General features: G+C 51.5%; 1 protein-coding gene across 1 annotated transcript in view; it reads right to left on the reverse strand.

The window, feature by feature from the left end:
* Nucleotides 1-20,308, reverse strand: part of DPYSL3 (dihydropyrimidinase like 3) — a 35,538-nt gene that overhangs the window by 4,639 nt on the left and 10,591 nt on the right. Inside the window, exons 2-8 of the mRNA XM_026046104.1 lie at nt 12,902-12,990; nt 10,459-10,643; nt 8,141-8,305; nt 7,270-7,331; nt 6,836-6,916; nt 4,268-4,336; nt 1,544-1,664 (exon numbers count right to left, since the gene is read on the reverse strand). Of these exons, the coding sequence (XP_025901889.1) occupies nt 1,544-1,664; nt 4,268-4,336; nt 6,836-6,916; nt 7,270-7,331; nt 8,141-8,305; nt 10,459-10,643; nt 12,902-12,921 (703 nt within the window). The 5' untranslated portion in view covers nt 12,922-12,990. The remainder of the gene's footprint in view (nt 1-1,543; nt 1,665-4,267; nt 4,337-6,835; nt 6,917-7,269; nt 7,332-8,140; nt 8,306-10,458; nt 10,644-12,901; nt 12,991-20,308) is intronic.

A 20,308-nucleotide genomic window follows, 5' to 3' on the forward strand; every position in this document is an offset into this window, starting at 1 on the left:
GCACCGGTAGCCTGCAGGAAGGACAGGGTGGGAAGGCAGAGCCCCAGGGAGCTGCCTTCCCCAGCACGAGCGATGCCGGCAGCCTGGCCTCCTGCAGGCTGCTGCTTCCAGACTCGAGCTGCTCTGCAATGTGCCTCAGTTTAGAGGGCACCGGGTCCCCTCCGCTCCAGCATCACAGCTGTGCCAGGCAGAGGCGCTTCACCCTGGGCAGGGACAGCCACATTTCAGAGCTGACACAGCACAGAAAGAGCTGGCAGGCCCAGGTAACTCTAGTTAGGAACAGCTCACAACAGAGGCAGATGCACAGTGCTGCCTGACACCTAATCCACAGCGAGCTGATGGGCAAACCCCTCACATTGTCTTTCATTGTCATCTCCTTCAACTCGTCCTTCCTTATCCCTTGTAAATATTTATAAAGGGTGCTGTTGCTGTTTCTCCCTTGCACAGTGGTTCCTTTCTGCACATCCTGGAGCCCAGGGACAGGGCAGGGCAGGAGGCAGCAGCTGGTGGCCGAGGGCTTTCTGCACACCAGGGCTCGTCACACGGATACCCGAGGGTGGGGACCGCCAAGCTGTGCATTCCTTTTCAAGCAGCCTCTGCAGTCTGGCTGTGTGCTTCTAGCTGCAGCGCTTTSGAGGTACATTTATCACTGGTTAGTCCATAAGTTACCAGCTCCTCCAAGATTCTCTACGAAAATACATTTTCTACACTTTCTTTATCCCTTTGTAGAGGCTGCTCCAAGCCTCAGTGCCGTTCAGAAGCTCCACAGCAGTTAGTACAGGAGGATGCAGAGCTCCTTCACTGCTCACCAGGTGAGGTCCCAGTCCTGCAGAAGCCCACGCGGGCAGGAGGCTGAGCGAGAAGCGCTGCAGCCTCCCTKAGGCTCAGCTTGCACAGTCAATGACTTGCAGACCAGCACCGAGCTACAATTCGGCTCGTAAGGGTCTCCTTCCCACATGTGTTTCCTGCCAGGGCAGCAGGGAGGGACAGAGCAAGGCGGCTGCCACTCCTCACACGCAAGGTCTGGCCCAGAGGAAGAGCTTCCCCCAGCCTCCTTGCACACCAGCTCCCGGGGAGGACAGGCAAGCTGAACGCAGGTGCAGATGTGCCTGTGTGTGCGCCGAGGGGTCCCTGTGCTCCTGGGCCAGACGCGGCTCCCCTCCACCTAAGGAGTCCCTCAGGCCTCCTCAGGAGCCACCACATCAAGCAGAGGTTGGGGCTACACACAGCAGCTCAGATCACGGGCACACGGGTGGGTGAATCTCCTCACATACAGCTCAGCCACAGATAAACTCTGGTGATTAGAGCAGCACCGTGACCACAACCCAGATCTGTGTGATGACTCACACAGAAGGCGGCTGCAACGCCCGGCTGGGTGCCCCTTTGGCCCTCCCCACAGCCAGGTGCCTCCCTGGACTGCAGCCCCAGGGCGGTTTTCAAGGCACAGCCTCSGTGGCAAGAAACCGGAGGAAAAGAAGGAGCAGCGAGCGGCCACGTGGGCTGCCAGCGTCCCACAGGGCTGTGCACAGCAGCAGCCACTCACCTTTCTTCCTGGCTTGCGAGATGAGGTCAGCAGCACTCCTGCTCATCACTTTGGTCACGTACAGAGGGCAGTTGGTCTGGCTGGCAATAGTGATGGCCCGGAAGACAGCTTCTGCTTCCAGCTGCAAGAGGGAAGAGCGCATGGCTTGCACAGAAGGGACAAAGGGCAGGAAGGAGACCCTGCTCATGCAGCCCACCATGGATCACAAGGGACGCCCTGTGCCCTCGCTATCATCCTCGCCACAGAACCTCCTCTCAGGGTTAAACTCCCCTGGCACGAGGCCAGGATCACTGGCCTGATCAGAGGAGTCTTGTTTGTTTCCTTAGGAACCCCTCACTGTCCTGAAGTGTTGCCCCCTGCACAACACAAATGTTTACRGAAAGGACTCTTCACTCTGAAGATAAAACCCATGCAGCTTTTTAAAATGCATTTTAGCACTTGTTATAGTCAGAAATTCCCTCTAGGCCAGTTAATCAGGCAGGCTTGCCAGAGGAAAATTCAGTCTTCCTATGGCCTGGCTCAAGGCTGTTGGGGCTTGCAGCCCCCACTGACAAGCTGTCACACATGGGACTGTCACCCGTGTGTCACAGCAAGGGCTGCAGCAAGGGCTACCTGGCTGGTCCTCCCTGGCCCATTCCGGTGCCTGAGGCTCTCCCGGGGCTCTGCTCATCCTGAGTCTCATCCTGTGCAGGGCGGGCAGGCAGCTGCTCTGGCCCGACAGGCTGCTCGCGTCGCTCGCTCCGTCCTGCTGCCTGGCTGCTGCTTCCACTCTGCGTGGCACTGTCTTGCTCACTGTTGGAGCAGGGTGGATTTTCCGCACACGGGATATCTTTGGAGTCTTACATCAGCCCTTGTTCAGCCTGAGCTCAATCCCAGAGGTTCTTTAAGTGTTTGCTCTACAGCTCGGCGTAAAGCTTTGGCATGAGAAAGTTCAGAACAGAAGCCTTAAAAAGACAATGTACCAATCAGCTAATGCCCCGGGGACGCAGGGCTGCCAGCAGCAGGAATGCAGTGAGCATTCCTGCGGGCCAGGCAGCTGTTATGCAACCTGCAGGAGCTGGAGGAGGACCCAGTGTACCCAGAACCACTACACAGCCATTCACTCTGCTTTGAAAGGAGTCTATTTCAGGCAAAGTTCATCAGCCTGATTAAAAAGAGTTTTTCAACTTCTGCCTAAATACATTAAGCAGAAATGCAAACAGTAAAGTACTTTTACCAGAGCACATACGAGGCTGTGGAGCTGACGAGCCTTAACATGTGAACAGGAGCAAACACGGCCATCACAACCAACACGATTCCACATTCTGGGGGGCAGCACCCTGCACTACCAAATCACYACCAGGACAGGAGCGTGTCATGCACGCCACTGCCATCTAATGCGTTTCTATATAGCGGGTGTTTTGGAACAGGGACACGCTCTATTTTCAAAGTTCATCAGATCTGGATTTGGCTGCACAGATTCCATCTATAGCCTTCTTGTACTGCTCTCAGTTGCTTTATGCTTTAATGGCATTTCAAGACAAACACTCACTAGCCCTTTATTGGCTTTGGGCAAGGATCGCAGTGCCTGCCTTACGACAACTGGACAGTTCTTAAATTTGGCACAATCACAGTATCCCGTAACTGCACGGTAGCTTGCCAGCTAGTGGCAAAAGGTCYAGAGCCACGAAAATCAACATCAGTTTGCACACAGAAAGAATCCAGTCAACTATATTTTCCACTGGGTCTTTTCTCTGTACAGGAAAATACTTCACTGTCTCATCCTTCACAGAGAACAAGCTCTGTATCACACTAGACTACATACACTGTTACCAGCCATAATACAATCATCTTCTTCTACTGTTAATTCAAGCCAACTGATTCTATTTCCAGTAGACCACAGAGGACAAGTCTGTCCCTGTGCTGCACCACTCAGAGCTTTGCTATCGTACCAGTTCTCTATTGTTTCCTTCTTTCACGTGCTGTGGGAAGTTAAAAACAGTTCTGAGCAGGGAGCTATCTCAAGCTGACATTTAAAATAAAAAAAAGCCCCATTAAAATTAGACTCAACTCACATTAATGAGCCAAACAGAAAAATACCAAGTGAACTAAAAATAGAAATAATCTAGTTAGTATCTTGACAATGATTTTTAACCAGGAAATTCCCTCTCTCCTTCCCTCCCACTCCTTCCTCCAATGGCTTTGTCTGTCTGATTTTAAAATACTTCAGAACCTAAGCAAAGACTAAACAGGGCAGGCTGGAACCTCTTTTTACATTCCAAATTATGCGAACAGCGAATTTTYAGAGACACTAACACTCAGCATCTGATTCTTCCCAGGCCTTTTACACCTGATGATTCACCTATAGTGGAATCATCTATACCAGATGAATGCCCAATAACCAGCCCAAATGCAGCTACACCCATACAGATTTTTTCACTGATTATTTAATCTCCTAAAGACTCTGAAGCCCTKGTCTCTGCTAGAAGACTCGAGCAAAACTGAAAAATGTTCATCACCAAAGTTCATCTCTCTCATTGCTGAGCTGGTGTGAACCCGGCAGGATTGCTCTGTAAATACTGATAAATGGATATATAGATACACATATAAACACATATATATACGTACACACCTATATGCACTTTCACACACAGAGCCCTGTTGGGCCCCATTAAACTAAACACTACCACAACCTGTGGCAAAGGGCTTCAGGCAACAAGGCTGGAACAGACTCCTACACCTTACCTCCTCGGGTCTGCTCAGCACGTGGCCCTCCGGACCGGTTATTCCCATTTCCAACATCCTGGTTTGCTCCTGGATCATTGAAAGGACAGGGAGATGTTAGGAGACTCTGACTCTGCTCACCATGCAGAAAAGCAGGCCCGCGGTTGTGAAGACAGCCCTGGGACCCCCTCACCCACACGCTGAGGACCCCACATGCATGATGAGCTTTCTGAGAGGTCACAGAATCAAGGGAACAAACAAGGAGGATGGGGAAACAGCAGAGTCCTGGACACTGACTAGAAGGTCCTTCAAGAATTGAGCAGAGAGGGCTCAAAACTCCCCAGTTTCATCAACAGTACTTGACACATCTCCTTTCCCAGCCCCTCCGTGGCTCCTCTTCCAAAAGTCAAGTAGCTCAAGTAGAAATTACCAAGAAAGGAAAAAAAAAAAAAAAAAAAAAAAAAAAGCCCTGATTGAAGGAAGCAGCTTCCAAGGCTGTGAAGCGCCACCTCAGAGGTGTCTTTTGGGTAGACAGTTGAAATAAGATAACCTCTAGTCAAGATCATTCCTTTGATCACTCTTTGTTTTCATGTGAAATGGCCATCAGATTGGGCAGGGGAGCCCTAAAAAGTCCAAGGAATGCAGTCTGAGAGGATGTTCAAAGACTGACCTCTGAATTCACACTCCTTCACTTTCCCAGAACAGGAAAAGAGACGAGACCAGTAGTTACAGAGCATAACTGAACTATCTTCTCCAGCCCTAACAATCTGGTGTACTTGGAMTTTATCTCGTCCAGTATCATTTACTACACAGTAGACCCACACAACCTACAAATCTCAGCTCTAAACAGCATGTCTTCATAACAATTCCCTTGCAAATCCAGCTCCATTAGCTGACTGCCTGCTTAGAGCAGGGGAAAATTCCTCTCTTGCTGCACCACTTTTCAAACACATTTAACTCTCTGAACTGACTGCGTGCAATGCAAAGGCCTTTGTCCCTCTGTGCTGAAAAAGAGCTGCGGTTAGAGTGAATATGCCATACTCAATKGCCTATTCTGTTCCACTGGGGTAACCACTAATGCACTGCTTCAGCTTCTCTTACACTGAACTGAGCTGTCTACTAGATTCTGCATTTAGCAAAGGAACATAAATGAGCTTTGTTTTTATCCAGAATTAAGTAAAATGTCTCTCGTTTATTGCCCAAAAGCTGCAACACAGTTCCTTTGAGCCTCACAGAAGCTAATACAAAAATATGAGAAGCTCATCCAGATGGAAAATATTAATCCTTTCCTGATAGGGGTCAGAGCAGCTCTTGCTGGCGACAACGTGTCTGGCACAAAGACAAGAGCCCCCACGCCAGGCTGGCACGGGGCAGGCGGCGGCGGAAGGGCCGTTCCCATGCGTTCCCACGCAGGACGAGCCAGACGGGGCCGCCCGGGACCAGCCCTCCCGCCACAGCCCCAGCACGGCCAGTGCTTTGCACCTCGGCTCTGCCCTGCATCCGTCTGCTTCCTCTTCAGGAGAAGGTGTTCAAATACACAGCCAAAGGAATCACATTTGAGGGAGTAACTGAGTCAATTCCACAGTGTCTGAAAGCAGACACTGTGGAGCAGCAATTATCACTACACTGCAAGAGGGCTTGGTGCCCAGCATGAGCACAACTCGCAAGAAAACAGCTAAGGCAGAGGCAACCTGCAACCAGCCCAAGGCGAGTGGCTCCAAGGGCAAAATGGTAGTGGCTGCTGTGCAAACRCACTGCAACGAGTTTGCCCCAGCTCCCACATGTGCTCCAAGAGGGCAAAGCTCCAGCAGGGAGAGGAGAGGATGCTTCTCTTGCAAGACACACAGGTTTCAAATCTCTGTTGTCACTCATTTCATTCACAAAGCTGCAAAAGCTTTATAAAAGACAAACAATATTCCAAATTAAGCTTTTATTTCCTGACAATGTGCAAGGAGCAACTTGGATAGTCTGAATAGATAGAGACCTATTTCACTTTTGGGTTTTCATTTAGCGAGGGAAAAAAGAGTGGCCAATATCTGTTCTGGGCTCACCTGTAAAGTCTGTCTTGATAACTGTGTTGATAACTCCATAAGAAATTGTCTACTTAAAGAGAAAACTATTTCCAATGTGTTTTGTTCCAATGTGTGTTTTTTTCTTTTAAATGTCATAGAAATGTTTACATTGATCTTCAGCTTTAAGTTGAAATGTTTAGCTGTATCTGATATCCCTGATATCTGATAATTCCTTTCTATCTTTAATAAAGAAAATAATGATTGAGATAACAGAAGAATCATATACCCCAAAACATTTGTCTTTGATTTCTTKAGGTGGTGTGTTGTGAGCTTTCTACAGGTTGTGAGCTTAAATGTCTTGCAACCTCCTTACCACAGTTCCCACCAGATAYTTCACAGCAGAAAATGTTTGTAAATCCACTGTCAGTCCACTTGACAGTATCACTGTCAAACAGCATCAAAGAGATCATCTTTCAAAAGATGCTCAGGCAGCTTTAGTGTCATTTGCTAATAACTGCATCAAATCTGTCTGCCCGGGCTAGATTTTCAGTCCCTGCATAACTAGAATAGCAATTACCTGTGCAATGATATCTCCATTTTCAGCATGAACTTGAGCTATGGCACCCAGCTCTCCCAAGCAGCTGAATATCTCATACAGCTAAAYGCAGAGAAGAAAAAATATTACTACACTGAATATGCCCACAGTGCATCTTTCACCAGAACAGCCCGTTAGGCTGCAGGCAGGGGAGGGATCCAGCGCCCTGGCCGTGGCAGGCGCTGAGGTCAGGAAGCTGCCTGCACCCACCGAGGCTCTCATAGCCTCGGACCCAGTTGCCATCTCCATGGGGAAGCTCAGTCACAGCTCTGCATGTGCCTGGTAAACTGAAGGCCCACAAAAACTATGGCCCACAAAAGCCATATGGACTGAATCTCCATGCTACAATTACTCAGGATTGTTTTTCCAGCTACTGCTCTACCAAAATAAAACCAAGGTGGCAATGAAGCTCTTACCTCTGTGTTTGACATCTGGTACAAATCCTTGTAGGCCATATAAACCATGAAGGAGTTAACTCCTACGGGACAAACAGAGAAGAGAAAAAAAGTGAGCTGAAAAAGTGAGTGCTCTCTCTCTCTCCCCAAATACATCCAAGGCATGTGAGAATTACTCAGACCTAATGGAATGGGAGCCTTTGGCAAGAGCGGGAGGTCAAGCAGAAGGTTGTCTGTTTTGGTTTGCCTTCCCCGTTAGTTTATCTTCAGGACACTCGTGCTCCATGCAGAATCCCAGCAGATATTCAAAAACAAGAGGATGAAAGAAAGCAAAACCACTGCTTGCTACTGGGCTGCAGCAGTCTCAGCCAATACGGACAGAGAGCCCTCAGTAGGACCCTGCAAGAAGGGACTGATGTGGAAGGTTATGAGCAGAAGGCACCTGGAGCAGCGGCCTTTTCCCTGGACGAGCACCGTCCCACATACTTGTGCTTTACTTACAGCATCTTTGTGCTGAGGCTCTTAAGCAAGACTTGTGCTCATTAGCAGTCTGAGCTCTGAGATTTTCCAAAGCAATTGCATTCTCAATTTTTGTGAAATTCATTCATATAACACCAAGAATTCTCATGTTTTGTAACAGTATTTTGACTTTTCTCCCCACGACTGCACAGCACCTCACAAGAACCATCAAACAGCCTTCCCCTCCCTGCACCTGGAGCATTCCTGCAGTTAGCAGGTGACAAGGAAGTTGCAGCTCCGTGTAAGCTGGCGGCAAGACGGGGTCTGTAGGGACACGGCCCCGCGTGTGCAGCATCCGCAGGGCTGCAGGCCCTGCTGGGACAGCAAACTGGGGGCTGGTGACAGCCACAAACGACGGGGGACGGCAACAAACCTTTCTCCTTGACCATGGTCTGCACTTCCTGCCTGAYGCTGTCGTTCCAGTGCGTGATGTCCACGTGTAGGGAATAGTCGCAGCAGGCCTTGCCATCCGCCCACTCCCGCCACTTCTCGTAGGCGTCCGCCAGGCTGGACTCGGGCTCCGGGAACACGTGGTCCACTGCAGAGGGCAGAGCAGAGGTGTGAGGAGGCGCCGCGGGCGCTCGCCGCCCCACGCGCCAGGCGCCTCCAGGCCCCAAGGCTGCCTGCGGAGCTGGGCACATCATGGGATAAAGAAAACGCCGTGCCAGCTCTGAAGAGCTCCCTCACCACATCCACGGCTTGCTTGGCCTCTCCTAAGTGCATTATTGGAAAGTAAAGGCTCTGTGCATTTCCTTAACAGCCTCTGGCACTGAACCAGGGGCTTTTACAGGCTACTGCTGAGAAATTAGCTGAAAGCTGAAGAGCCGTGTCCTTCTTCACCCATACTTCCATCCTATTAAAACATAATGCTCTCCCTTACTGCAACACTAATGCACTGTTTATTGCCCATGATGTAATCCTCACACCCTGCCGCAGTGCATTTTACAGGACTGTTTCCTTCTTTTGGCCCACTGGAGAAGGAGAAGCAGTGAGGGAAGGGCAAGAACCCATTCCTCTTCTGAAAGGATCAACAGTTATTCTTGCATGTCCAAGAACTCCACAAAGTGCAGACAGCTGTGACCAMTGCACAGGCTGTGCAACCCAGACTGCAACCAGGCCACATCTGTGGCTTTCCCCACGGAAGAACCTAGAATTCCCTTTCCTTTTAGAGTTATCACTGTCTGTGTCTCGAGTGGTGCAGGACACCGGGGCATCGCTCTGTTCCTCTGCTTGGAGTCATCTGAGCACGCTGCCCTATTTTTGTTCAATAGAAAAAATATATATTATATCAGTGTTCCTTCCTGAGGCCCTCAGGCATCAGACACTGGAACACCGCAGAATGCAGGATCTGAAGCTGGGCAAAGAGCCCCGTGCAAATCTGCTTCCCCAGCACTGCAGTCCCCAAAACACATCCTGCTCCTCATTCTCTAGTCTACAGAGAACTGAATTTCAAAACCTTGCAAATGGAGGCAAACTACAGTTGCTGCTACACTGAACTCATACATCAGTGCCTGTTTGTACCCAGCAAGGGCAGAGATCACTCAAAAGATGAGCATAACTCTCACAGATCTTTAAAATAAACAACACCAAGAAAAGCACTCAGTAAAAAAAAGAACTGGGCAACATTTCAGGAGTGCAACAACAACAACAAAAAACCTTAGGATGAGGAGTTGCATTTGGATGGGGAWTTTATGGCAAATGCCTTCCCCAGCTCAAAATAGCATCATGTCTGAAACGTAGGGCAAAAAGCAATCGTGTGAGAGCTAATGGATGCAATACCCAGAACTGTTATTCTGATGCATATCCTGTCTCCCTCCCCAGGCGTCACTTTGGTAAGAGCAAAATCTGGACCTGCAGGTCTACAAGAGCTTGTCCTGTACTACACCTGTGGTTACTGTCACCCACTATTGAGGCAGAAGAGGGCCAATGCACTGAGTTTTCATGTCTGACTACCCCAAAGGCATGTTTCATCCATTGGCAATAAAACTTACCTCCAGGGCCCTATCTCTTTACTATGTATTGCAATGCAGATGTAATTCTGCAGCATTCTGCTCCAGCCAGGTCTGCCCTGCAGGCCTGCAAAAGCAAGGGCTGCACTCATGGTTGCGTTTCTTCCTCCAAACCCTTTCCCATCAGAGATGCCAGCAAGACAGGGAGCCGTATGGGATGAGCTGGTAAGGAGAGCAAGCACTCATGACTGGGTCTCTGCACGAGATGGCTCTCAGCTGACAGCCATTTGAATGAGAGTTTATGAGCACCAGAGGGGCTACCCTTCTCAACCCCCCTCTCACATTTTTTTCCACATCTCCGATATGTTTCCTTCCGAATTGCTTGTGACATGTGACTCCTCTGCAGAGCCAGAACCACAGCCAGCTCTCAAGCATCCTCTTGAGCATCTTTCTCCTTCCCCCAAACTTATTTCTAACTCTTTCTTATCCATTGTCATCTCCGCCCATCCCTGCTGCCCCAAGCAAAAGTCCAACACCTTCTCTTCAACTCTCTCTCTTCAATTTCTTGAAATAATTAAAAAAAAAAAAAAGAAAAAAAGAAAATACTCTGCATAAAGCTCAGATGTCAACATCGAATAAGTTTCATGCAAATTTTGGATGTTGAATGCAGCAGTATTTTAACTGCCCCTGAAACACAACTGTGCACGGGGTCTGCCAAAAAGAACCTGCCTGCTGCACTCACTGATCATAGTAGTTCCACCAGCCAGGGCTGCTTTTGTCCCTTGGAAGAAATCATCCACAGCTGTCATCCCCTTGTACGGCATCTGCAGGTGAGTGTGGACATCAATTCCTCCAGGGATCACCATCTTCCCATTGGCTTCTACGGTTTTGACTCCTCCAGGGACAATCAGATTGTCTCCGATTTGCCTGATGAGATCACATCAAGATGGTAAGTCAGAGGCAAAGGAAAACCAGCCACAACATGATCAAGCAACAGGTCAGCTAGGGAGCAGCCAGGGCCAAGCCCCTCTCCCCATGGGAAATGTCCCTCTCCTGCCCATTCCTACACCTGGGCTTGCAGCACCAAGCGAGGAAGCCGCTGCACAGCGAGCGCAGGACCCTGTTGCCTGCTTAAAACTGCAATTTGCATAGTCTGGGGCAGGCTGCCATCTGTCAAACTTCCTTAGTGGTGTCTGCGATGGCACCTGCTGTCTGGGACAGGCGCTGGGGTGGCTGGGGGTGTGATCTGATGATTTCTGCAGTGCACTGCAGTGTAACTTCCTAGGACACTTCATGCCCTACTGACTTAACGAGCCAGAAATCCCCAGTTTTCACAGGAACTTAAAGGAGAAGCTCTGGGGACTCAGCAACGTTCTACATATTTGCCCAGGGCGGATGCTCATGAAAACCCTCCCATCAGCCCTGCTTCCAACAAACAGCACCCCTAATCTCTCCTCTCCCCCAGCCTTCTGCCCACCTTAAGTAAGGCTCAAGCCTGAGGCTTACGTACCGAGGAGGATCATTTTGCAGCCTAATGCCACGGCTGCCAGGCGAGCCCAGGGCCTGTCGGGTTTGCAAGCGCTGTTCTGGGGAGCTGACAAGAGCTTCTCCATGTGCAGGGACCTGTCTGGCTGCCACAGCTAGGGGCTCAATCCAGAGGGAACGGGCCCACTCTCTTCCCCAAGGGCACTGAGCGCTTCCTTCCCGCTCCAGGAGCTCCCCTCCCGCTCTGGCCTTCATGCACCTGAAGGACCTCTTTGCTATCAGCAGGGCTATGTGGCACCTAAGGCAACTAAGATCCTAAATACTTAAAAATATCTTCTGAGGACAGTAAGCCTGAGATATTTCAGAATATATGTACTCATGACTTAAAATACTCCTCTTTACAGGCCTCTGGAGCTTGTGATGTCTTACCATGTGATGTTCTCCCTGGAAGTATCCAGTTCTCCTGCTGACCAGGTCCCCTGAATCTCAGGACACCTTTTGCTCACCCCCCACCACCTCAATCCCTTTATCTGCCCATATGCAGTGCTCAAGCCTTCCAATCTCTTCTTTCAGAAATCCTATTTTCATCAAGCCTTTCTCAGTCTTTCTTGATACATCAAGATAAAAGACAGATTGGTTTTAAGGGGAATTTCTGATTTCCTTGGCACATCAGGGAGGTAAATGTGGAAGCATAGCATATTCCTTATTTCATTCCACCTTAGCCAATCCATATTTTTTTTTTCCCTAGAACATCAAACATTCAGTAGACAAAACTGCTTGCTGCAATGTCTTCATGACAATAGAACAGCAGTTCTTTGCAACTTTTCTGTTAAGATGATTCCATCACCAAATGATTCAAACCATTCACTGCATCTTCCAGGAGTTCACAGATGAGTTTATCTCACCTCCGAGGCAATGAAATTCTGTGACCTCCAGCTTACAGGTGAGGCTAAGTCATTTGCTGAAGGATACAAAAATGACCCATGCCATAGCAAGGCCTGGAGCTTGCTCTGATACTACTGCTAGTCTATCAAGATTGCTGTTGTCTTGGAGCTTAAAGCAGCCTCATAAAAATACAGTCCCTCTTCTTGAAAATTATCTCTACTGCTGAACATTTTAAGAATTCTATTCCAGGAAAACTGAGYATTTTCCTCTTGCTATGGAAAATACTTGCTTTTTGAAGTTCTTCGGGTGTATATTCTCATGGTTCTTTCAATTCACGCAACTTGGAATTGGTCCTATGTTAATATATTTGTCACATTTGAAATGCAGCCTTTGAACAATGGAGTTATTACTCCACCTCTGTAACACACAGAGAAGCCTGGAAGGCTCAGAAGTTTGCCTGCAATTCCCCCCAGATCAAAGATGTAGATGACCTGAAGCACAGCACAGTCCTTGTTACTGCTAATAAACGGAATTGTGTGTGCTATCATTTATGCTAATATGTCAACCTGGGGCACAGAAGCAGCCAAAGGTAAGTTTTGTTCCCAGTGCAGATAGAGGCTACTTAGTTGTACAGTTAGTGCTGCGTCACAAAATCCCCACCCTGACTGCAGTTCGGTCACTAAGATTAATGCACAAACGTGTCACACAGGTGCCCATACACGCTGCGGAGAGCTGAGCCTCTAACCTGAGTGCAATGGGTAAAACTATTAAGGTTTCCCTGCTGGCAAGCTGGGTACAAACTAGATCATACTTACTTTATGAGACCATCTTCCATGTAAATATCAGCATAGAATGACTGGTCATCGTTGACTATTCTCCCTCCTTTAATAAGGAGACGATCACTCTGTGAAAGGGAAAAAATGAAGCAGTCGTCAGTACTAGGCAATCCATGCAGCTCACGCATTCCTTACTTGCAAGTGCTGCAGTTTTCCCGGGAGCTGCCCAGCAGCAGCAGGCAGCTGACCCCAGCACTGCAACTGCAGAGTTCACATCTGTACGGACAGTTCCAACTGCAGGAAGGGACAGGGCTGAACAATATGTATTCATAGGGCTGTGTCTGTATGAAACAGGTGTTGCCAGAACACCACGGAGATGGAATGAATATAAAGGAGAAACTCTGAGGACTCAGCAAAAATGATTCTCTAACAGTCACAGACAGAAGCCAAAAGTTTCCTAGACCAGGTCATTATGCACATAACTCTACAGGCAGCACAAGCCACATACCAGAGTTTAGAGCAAATTCATTATCAAGCACACTATCTTTAAATCTTATCCAAATACCATACAAAGTAAGCTCCGTTAAAAAAGACCAATTATCTCTCTCTCAGTTGTTAACACCTTGCAAAGACAGACAGCACAGACACTGGTCAGCAGCCCTGAAGACGACGTCTCTGTTGCTGGGATCTGCCCCTCCCATACAAACCCAGTGCTCCCTCCAGGATATGGCCGTTTCAGAGCTTCCCGGAGCAACRAAGAGGCAGCGAGCTGCATTCCTGCTCCAGCACTTAGCCCTTGCCCTGCTCTCCTGTCCAACCACTGAATGACCAGCAGCTTCCTCCAAAGCAGCGCAGCCTGCCCGCGGATCCAAGGCCAAGCAGGGGCATCGAGATGGAGCTGTTCTTACCTTTCTTCTTGTGCCCAGGATCTGGGCAACCCAGCACTGACTGGGTTAACCCCATTAACTGATGGGGTAAAAACAGTAGATCTTAGGCAAAGCCAGAGCTGAGACTTCATCTGGAAATACCAAACCATTTCAACAATTTTCAGCCTCTCAGAATAAGTGAGTTACTAAATGCATGTTTGGGGCAGGGGTTTCATCGGCTTTGCACATACCTGTTATGGCTGAAGGTCTTTTTAAAGCAAGACGTCTAATATTGCTCAGTTCCCTTTGGACTAATTTACTACACTACCACAGGCTGCAGGGACACAGTAAAGGTACAACATACAAAGCTGAGGGAACTCTGCTAGGATGGAAGGATGGAATTGACATCAGTGCAGCACATGAAATAACTGGGATAAAACGTCTGGGATCACTCAGGAGGCAGGACGTGACCTGGGAATCAGCTACCCCAACAGAGAAGAATCTCCTGCCTCCAGACCACTTACTTGGGGAGCAACACAGCTGGGCAGTATGCACACAGGTCAGTATTAGCGGAGAGCTCCCTACACCACCAACCTGGCAACCTGGCAAACCCCCATCTGCACTGGTATGAGAATCAGCTGCAGGTAGCACGGGTGCATTCAGACTGAGCTCACACGTGCCTGCCGGGATGCACTGTTTTTCCCCATTTCAGAGAATATATAGTCTTTCCAGCCATTTCTGACACCATTTCTCCAGCTTGCAAGCTTCCCCTGCTTTCTTTTCTGCTCCCTCAGTGCCTGCAGCCGTGGCTTTGGCATCTGTGAGTGGTGCAAGCTCCTTCCACAGCCAGACCTGGACCTAAGAGACTGCAGCAGGGCTCGCCCGGCAGGCTCACTCTGTGAATGCTCCTGCACAATTAATTCCTCCACAGGGAATTCGGTTTGCTCTTCATCCACTGCCCTGGGGGTGAATTATGGAGATATCACCATAGCAATGGCAATTTGCTGGCAATAGTGGAGTGTGAGAGAATCCCCCTATGTCACTGCAGCTTATAACAAGGAGAACCCGGAGATCTGGGTGTGTTTTCTCAGCGCTCTCATTCGTGTACTGCAAGACAAAGAAAATGGGTGGGGAAAGGCCTGGAAGGAGCTGTGCTCTTAACCTGGCCTGCATCTCGGTGCCAGCACAGAGGAAAGAGTGCTCAGGAATCACCCCGGCCTCTCCTCACCCGGCACATGGGGGATTCTCTGCCCTCACAGGCACCTTCCCCACTCAGCACTTATCTTCCCACCAGGGAGAACAGCCATGGAAGCTGCCACCCTCTTTGTGCCCTGTCCTGCCCAGACAGGCCCACACCAGGGCCAAGGCGTCACATCAGGGATCTGGCAGAGCCGCCTGCATCCCCAGATGGCTGCAGACCTCCCCATGCAGCTCCAGGAGCGTCCACAGCCAGACCAGCTTTGCATTCAGTCATTTCCCAGAAATAAATAGCATAAACAGCCCTTTGGGCTGGTGGCAAGGTTCAATCTGTCCATAGAACCTAAGAAGTCAGTCTCAGATTCATCAAAAGTTCAAGCAATAAAGCCTCACGCTATTGCTTGTTAGTAGGGAGCGATAGGAAAGGGCAGTTAGTCCTGCCCCACCAGTGCCCTCTCTATAAGGTTCGTAGCCTCCAGGTCCCACAGAGACCCGTGGCATAACCCTGGGAATGGCATCACGGGCGGTGCTGCACAGCCCACAGCACCATGCTGCACACAAACAGCTACCAGCAGCACGCGGGCAAGGGGCAGGACTCTGGCGTCTTCCACACCAAACGATCATGCGAGTGGTGGGAAAAAGTAGTGTGTTTGCTGCACAGCTCATAAGAGCATTTTGCAAAAAAGAGACAATAAAAATAGGCACTCAGGAAAAATAATCACAGATTCTTTTGGTTGAGTTTTACACAACTGTATTTTGAGCATTAGTTTCATAGTGACCTTTTTTTTTCATTAAGGAGGACAACTTTTACAAAATATAATCGAGAGAGAACCTTTTTACTAGATCCTGCACTTCTTTTTTGAGTGTAGCCAAGACAAACTCCAGCAGCATCACACACTCAGCACRTGGCCCCTGGGGCTGGGGCGTGAGACCCAGGCACCAACACCTGCCAGGTTTATTTCACAGCCCAGTGAGATAAAGAGAAGAAAAAAAAGGAGGAAAAAAGAAATGTCACTTGTGCATTTCTGCTCGAGTTGATCCCCAAAGCTCAACCCTCGCAGGACTCACTGCCAGGTGCTGCTTCCTTAGCCATGGCAAATCGTGGTTAGGAACGCACGGAAGACAGCCCTGGTTTTGCATTCCAAGCAAGGCACTCCCCGCCACTGTATCCGTACAGCCCACGCCACAGCAGACCCTCGACGCGCCCCTACCTCGCAAACCTCACCTGCCCAGACAGCCCCTGGAGAACTGGCTGGTGCTGGTGATGTTGCCTCTGCCATCCATCCGTGGCACCTTGGAGCAGGGGAAGCAAACGGCAACGGCACAAGCAGCACAGGGAGCCGGAGAGGGGGACAACTACTGCATAAACTGTCAATATTCACCAAGCAAACGTGCCTGCACTCAAACACCACCAGCCTTTCTGTGCTACGCACAGTGCTACCTCTGTGGGTATACAAATTAAACTGTTAGGTTCATTATGACTGGAGCATGAACAAGACCTGCATTCAAGGGGTCAGGCTCTGTCTCGGGATCCTCCCTGAGTCTGGCTGCCAGATGCTCCCCTCTGTTCACACGGGGAGAGAAGGGCTGCGTTAGCTCCTACTCATTAAATGCAAAGAAAAAAGCAAAATAAAATCCAAATGAGATCACATCTGCAGGCTCTAGCTCTGTCCAAGGATGTATGCAGGTGTAATGAGGGTGAGGAGGAGCGAGGCAGAGAACAAAGTAGTTGCGAGGCCCGACCTAAGAGACAGGCTCAGGCAGCGCATTCCCCAGAGTAGCCTCGCGGTGGGACAGACGCCCTGTTTCCCCTGCCAGCGCTGCCTGCAGCGCCTGCAGCCACATGGGCCCAGCCTGTCAGTGCCCACAAGCTGGGGGCACTGCCCCGCAGGCCGTGCCAGGACCCCCTCTGCCAGTCCCAGCTCCTCTGCCCCCGGGCTGCCTCCCAGGCTCAACCTCCTCTGCTCCTCTTCCCGCTGGCAGCTGGAATCGGTCACAAGAAGCTTTCAAAACCAGCACCCATTCCCTCCTGCCCACCCTGTGCTCCTGCTGCTCCCAAGCATCATCTGATCATTTGAGACTCTAAAACATCAGGGGGATTCTAAACRCTCCTCCATGTGACGCTCGCTGCAAGGGGAGAAGCAGCCTCCAGCAGCAGCCGAGAACAGCACTCCTTTATCTGCAAGGCACAAGGGCCTCATTAGCGCTGCACGGGAGCAGGTGTGTGTGTTTGCTGCTCTTCCCCTGTGAAAGCGAGACACTTGCAGCTCTCTTTCATCAGCAGCCAGGGGCCTCTTCCCCACGCGGAGCTCTGGCTAAYGCACCTGGACAGGCCACAAGCTGGAGGGCCAGGGTGGCCGGGCTTTAACCACGCCGGCTCTCTCGCCACCGTCTGCGTGGTGAGGAACACGAGGCCAGCGGCTGCTGGGCTACCCAGTCTGCCTTGTTCCACGGCTGAGCTCTCCTGATGCGAGGCACGACCACTCCTCGCAGACCTGGCTGCCGTGCAGGTGCCGCAGAGCCACCGTTAGGATTTCTGCGGGCCACAACGGGGTGGCCGAAAGAGGTGGGCACTGCCCACACTGTGGTGCGTTCAGGAGCACTGATCTATCTGGCAGCTCAAAGGTTCTTTGTGAGCAGAGCGCAAAGACCAGGAGGTTCTGATTCAACCATAAGCTCTGTTAACAGTTACGCTGCGAAGGCAGGGCAAGCCACTTCCATGCTCTGACCCTGCACAGGGGTAGGAAAGCACACTGTGGGCAGCAGCCGAGGAAATATTTTGACTACATCTCACAACCACCAAAGAGAATGAGCTAGCAAGTCTCTCAATAACACAAAAGGTTAGCTAGGACTTCCCTGTGGAGCTGGGCACCTAAGGAGTGTGCACGAGGGAGGCAGCGCTGTGTCAGTCTGATGTGCGCTGAACAGCTAACACCAGCGAGCAGCAGCCGCCCAGGCCTAAGCGCTGGGAGGACACCATGGCAAAGCACCAAGGTCACCAGCTCCCCATCCAGTTCCCCGTCCATCCCACATCCTGCCCACATCGCACTGGATCTGCCAAGGCGCCCACCTCCTCCCTGTGCCTGTTGGACCATCACCTACAGGCTCCGACCAGCATTCCCAGCCCTGGCTGGGAACGATCCCTACACCTGGATACCCCACATATATCTTGCGATTGTGCTCCCATCTTCTGCTCTACTTGTGCTTTTTTTTCCCCCAGAAATGAACAGAAAATGCTGCAAACAGATCCACTGAGCAAATTCTGATCATCTAGAGAGCTCTGTCAGACATTTGCTATGAGTTTCAACAGCAGCTCTCCTGTGTGTGGAAGGGACAAAGAGCAGAGCACTTGTGCATCCCAGAAGCGCTCTGGACAGCTTGGGCTACAGCTGCAAGTAGCGATTCCCATGCTCCGCGTGCTCATGTCCAGCACCATCCTGCTCCTGGGATTCCCAGTGTCCCTCATACTCCTGGCACTCATTACAGGGTTTCTGGGGTCTCCTACAGCCTAACAGCAAACACAGTCTCCATGTTTCTGAAAAGTGCAGCGTAGCAGACAGCACAAACACTGCTACAACCCAGCAGGGCAGAGACCGGGCGGGGATGTGACTGAAACAACAGCCAAGAGAGAACAGTCTGCAGAAGGGCCTGAAAAGGCTTCCTCTAGGGAGGGTCCTGTAGCTGAGATTTTCTTTGTTGTACTATTAGAGAAGACAAGAAGACCCGAACGCTGACCGCGGTTCCCCTTGACATGTCGTGGAGCACAAGAGCCGGCTGCAGGCCGTATGGGCGCTTGCCCAGCGTGTCGGAGCAGTCACCTCCACTGCCCCAAACGCAGGACACACAGACACCGCAGACAACAGAGCAAGCGCAGCCAGAGCACGGCTGGCACTGGCCAGAGTCGTCTGCAAGGCCAGCTCCCCACCCTGCTTCCAGCTTCAGTAGCTGATGACAGGAACCTACACCGGGAGGGGGAAGCAGCGCGTGTGATTCTGCCAGCACTGAAGTCAGGAGGTTACTGCTGGGCTCCCGAGGAGCACGAGGCCCCACACAGGTGTATTGTAAAGGTCCCCATACACAAAGGCCCAGGGAGCAGGGGAAGCTCGGCTGCAGCAGCAATGCTGCCATCCCCGCAGCGCTCTGAGGAGAGGGAAAGGCAAGGTTTGCCAAGCAGCAACGCTGCCAACGCGAGCAACTGACTTGCCAGGGTGGCAAAAGAATTTCTCTCTGCAGCATTTGAGGTCTTTGTGCTTTCCCGGAGCACCTCCTTCACTATAGCTTACAGAGAATAGTTCAGCTCGAGCGCTTTGTTCTCCCTTTCTCTCCTAGCCGCCGCAAACATTCTCTGGAGGAAGCTGAGCACCAGGCTAGTCAGAGCAAGGCCAGGAGCAAAGTGGAAGGGACGATGCCTGGAAAGCCTGTGGAGGGGTGAGCAGAGAGAGGCACCGAGGGGCCCAGTGCTGCGGGCTCCCTCCCACCGCTGAGGGACCCAGAGCCTGGAGCCTTCTCAGTGCTCGGGGATGCGCCGCTGCAGGGTGGTACCTGCACCACTGCACCTGACCAGCACCGCTGCACCTGCAGAGCCACCCAGCTCCTGCACACCTGGCACTGCTGTGCCTGAACAGCACTGCTGTGTCCGACCAGCACCGCTGCACCTGCCCAGCACCGCTGCACCCAACCAGCTCTGCTGCACCTGACCTGCTGCACCTGCAGAGCCACCCAGCACCCGCACACCTGGCACTGCTGCACATGTCCGTCACTGCTACACCGGACCAGCACCGCTGCACCCCCTGGCAGCACTGCGCCTGCTGGCACCGCTGCACCCGCTCTCAGCGCTCGTCCACGGAGCCGCCCAGCACACGCCCGCCTGCCACTCTGCTTCAGACACTGCAGAAAACGCTTCATCCCGCATGGCAAGGGACACCTTGCTAGATAGAGGGGCGGATGGACGGCTGGACAGACGGATGACATCCCTGGCCACTTTCTTCTCCCCTGCAACCGCAGCTGCTCTCGAGGTGATTGCTGCCAAGAACAACAGGCACCATCACGGGGGTTCACGTGCCCGTGCTCCCGGGCTGGGTACGCAGCGGTGACCGCGCACGCGGCCAACAGCAGCGCCGGGTGCCCCAGGAGCCGCGAGCGCGGCGTCCTGCGCGCGCCACCTGCACGACGGCGGGCACGCCCGGGGGCTCCGAGGGGCTCGCTCCTGTCTGCGGCTCTGTGCGGGGCCGGGCCCCAGGACGGGGGCGGTATGCGGCCCCTGGGGGGGCAACGGGGACGTATGTCCCCGAGGGGGGCACGGCCGGAGAGGGGCAAAGCCAGGGGAAGGACCCCCGGGTGCGGCTGGACAGGGCGGCAGCCGCCGTGCGGCTGCGGGAGCGGC

This window comes from Nothoprocta perdicaria, unplaced genomic scaffold, assembly GCF_003342845.1.
Source record: "Nothoprocta perdicaria isolate Ctin4 unplaced genomic scaffold, notPer1 scaffold_107, whole genome shotgun sequence".
Classification (NCBI taxonomy): Eukaryota; Metazoa; Chordata; class Aves; order Tinamiformes; family Tinamidae; genus Nothoprocta; species Nothoprocta perdicaria.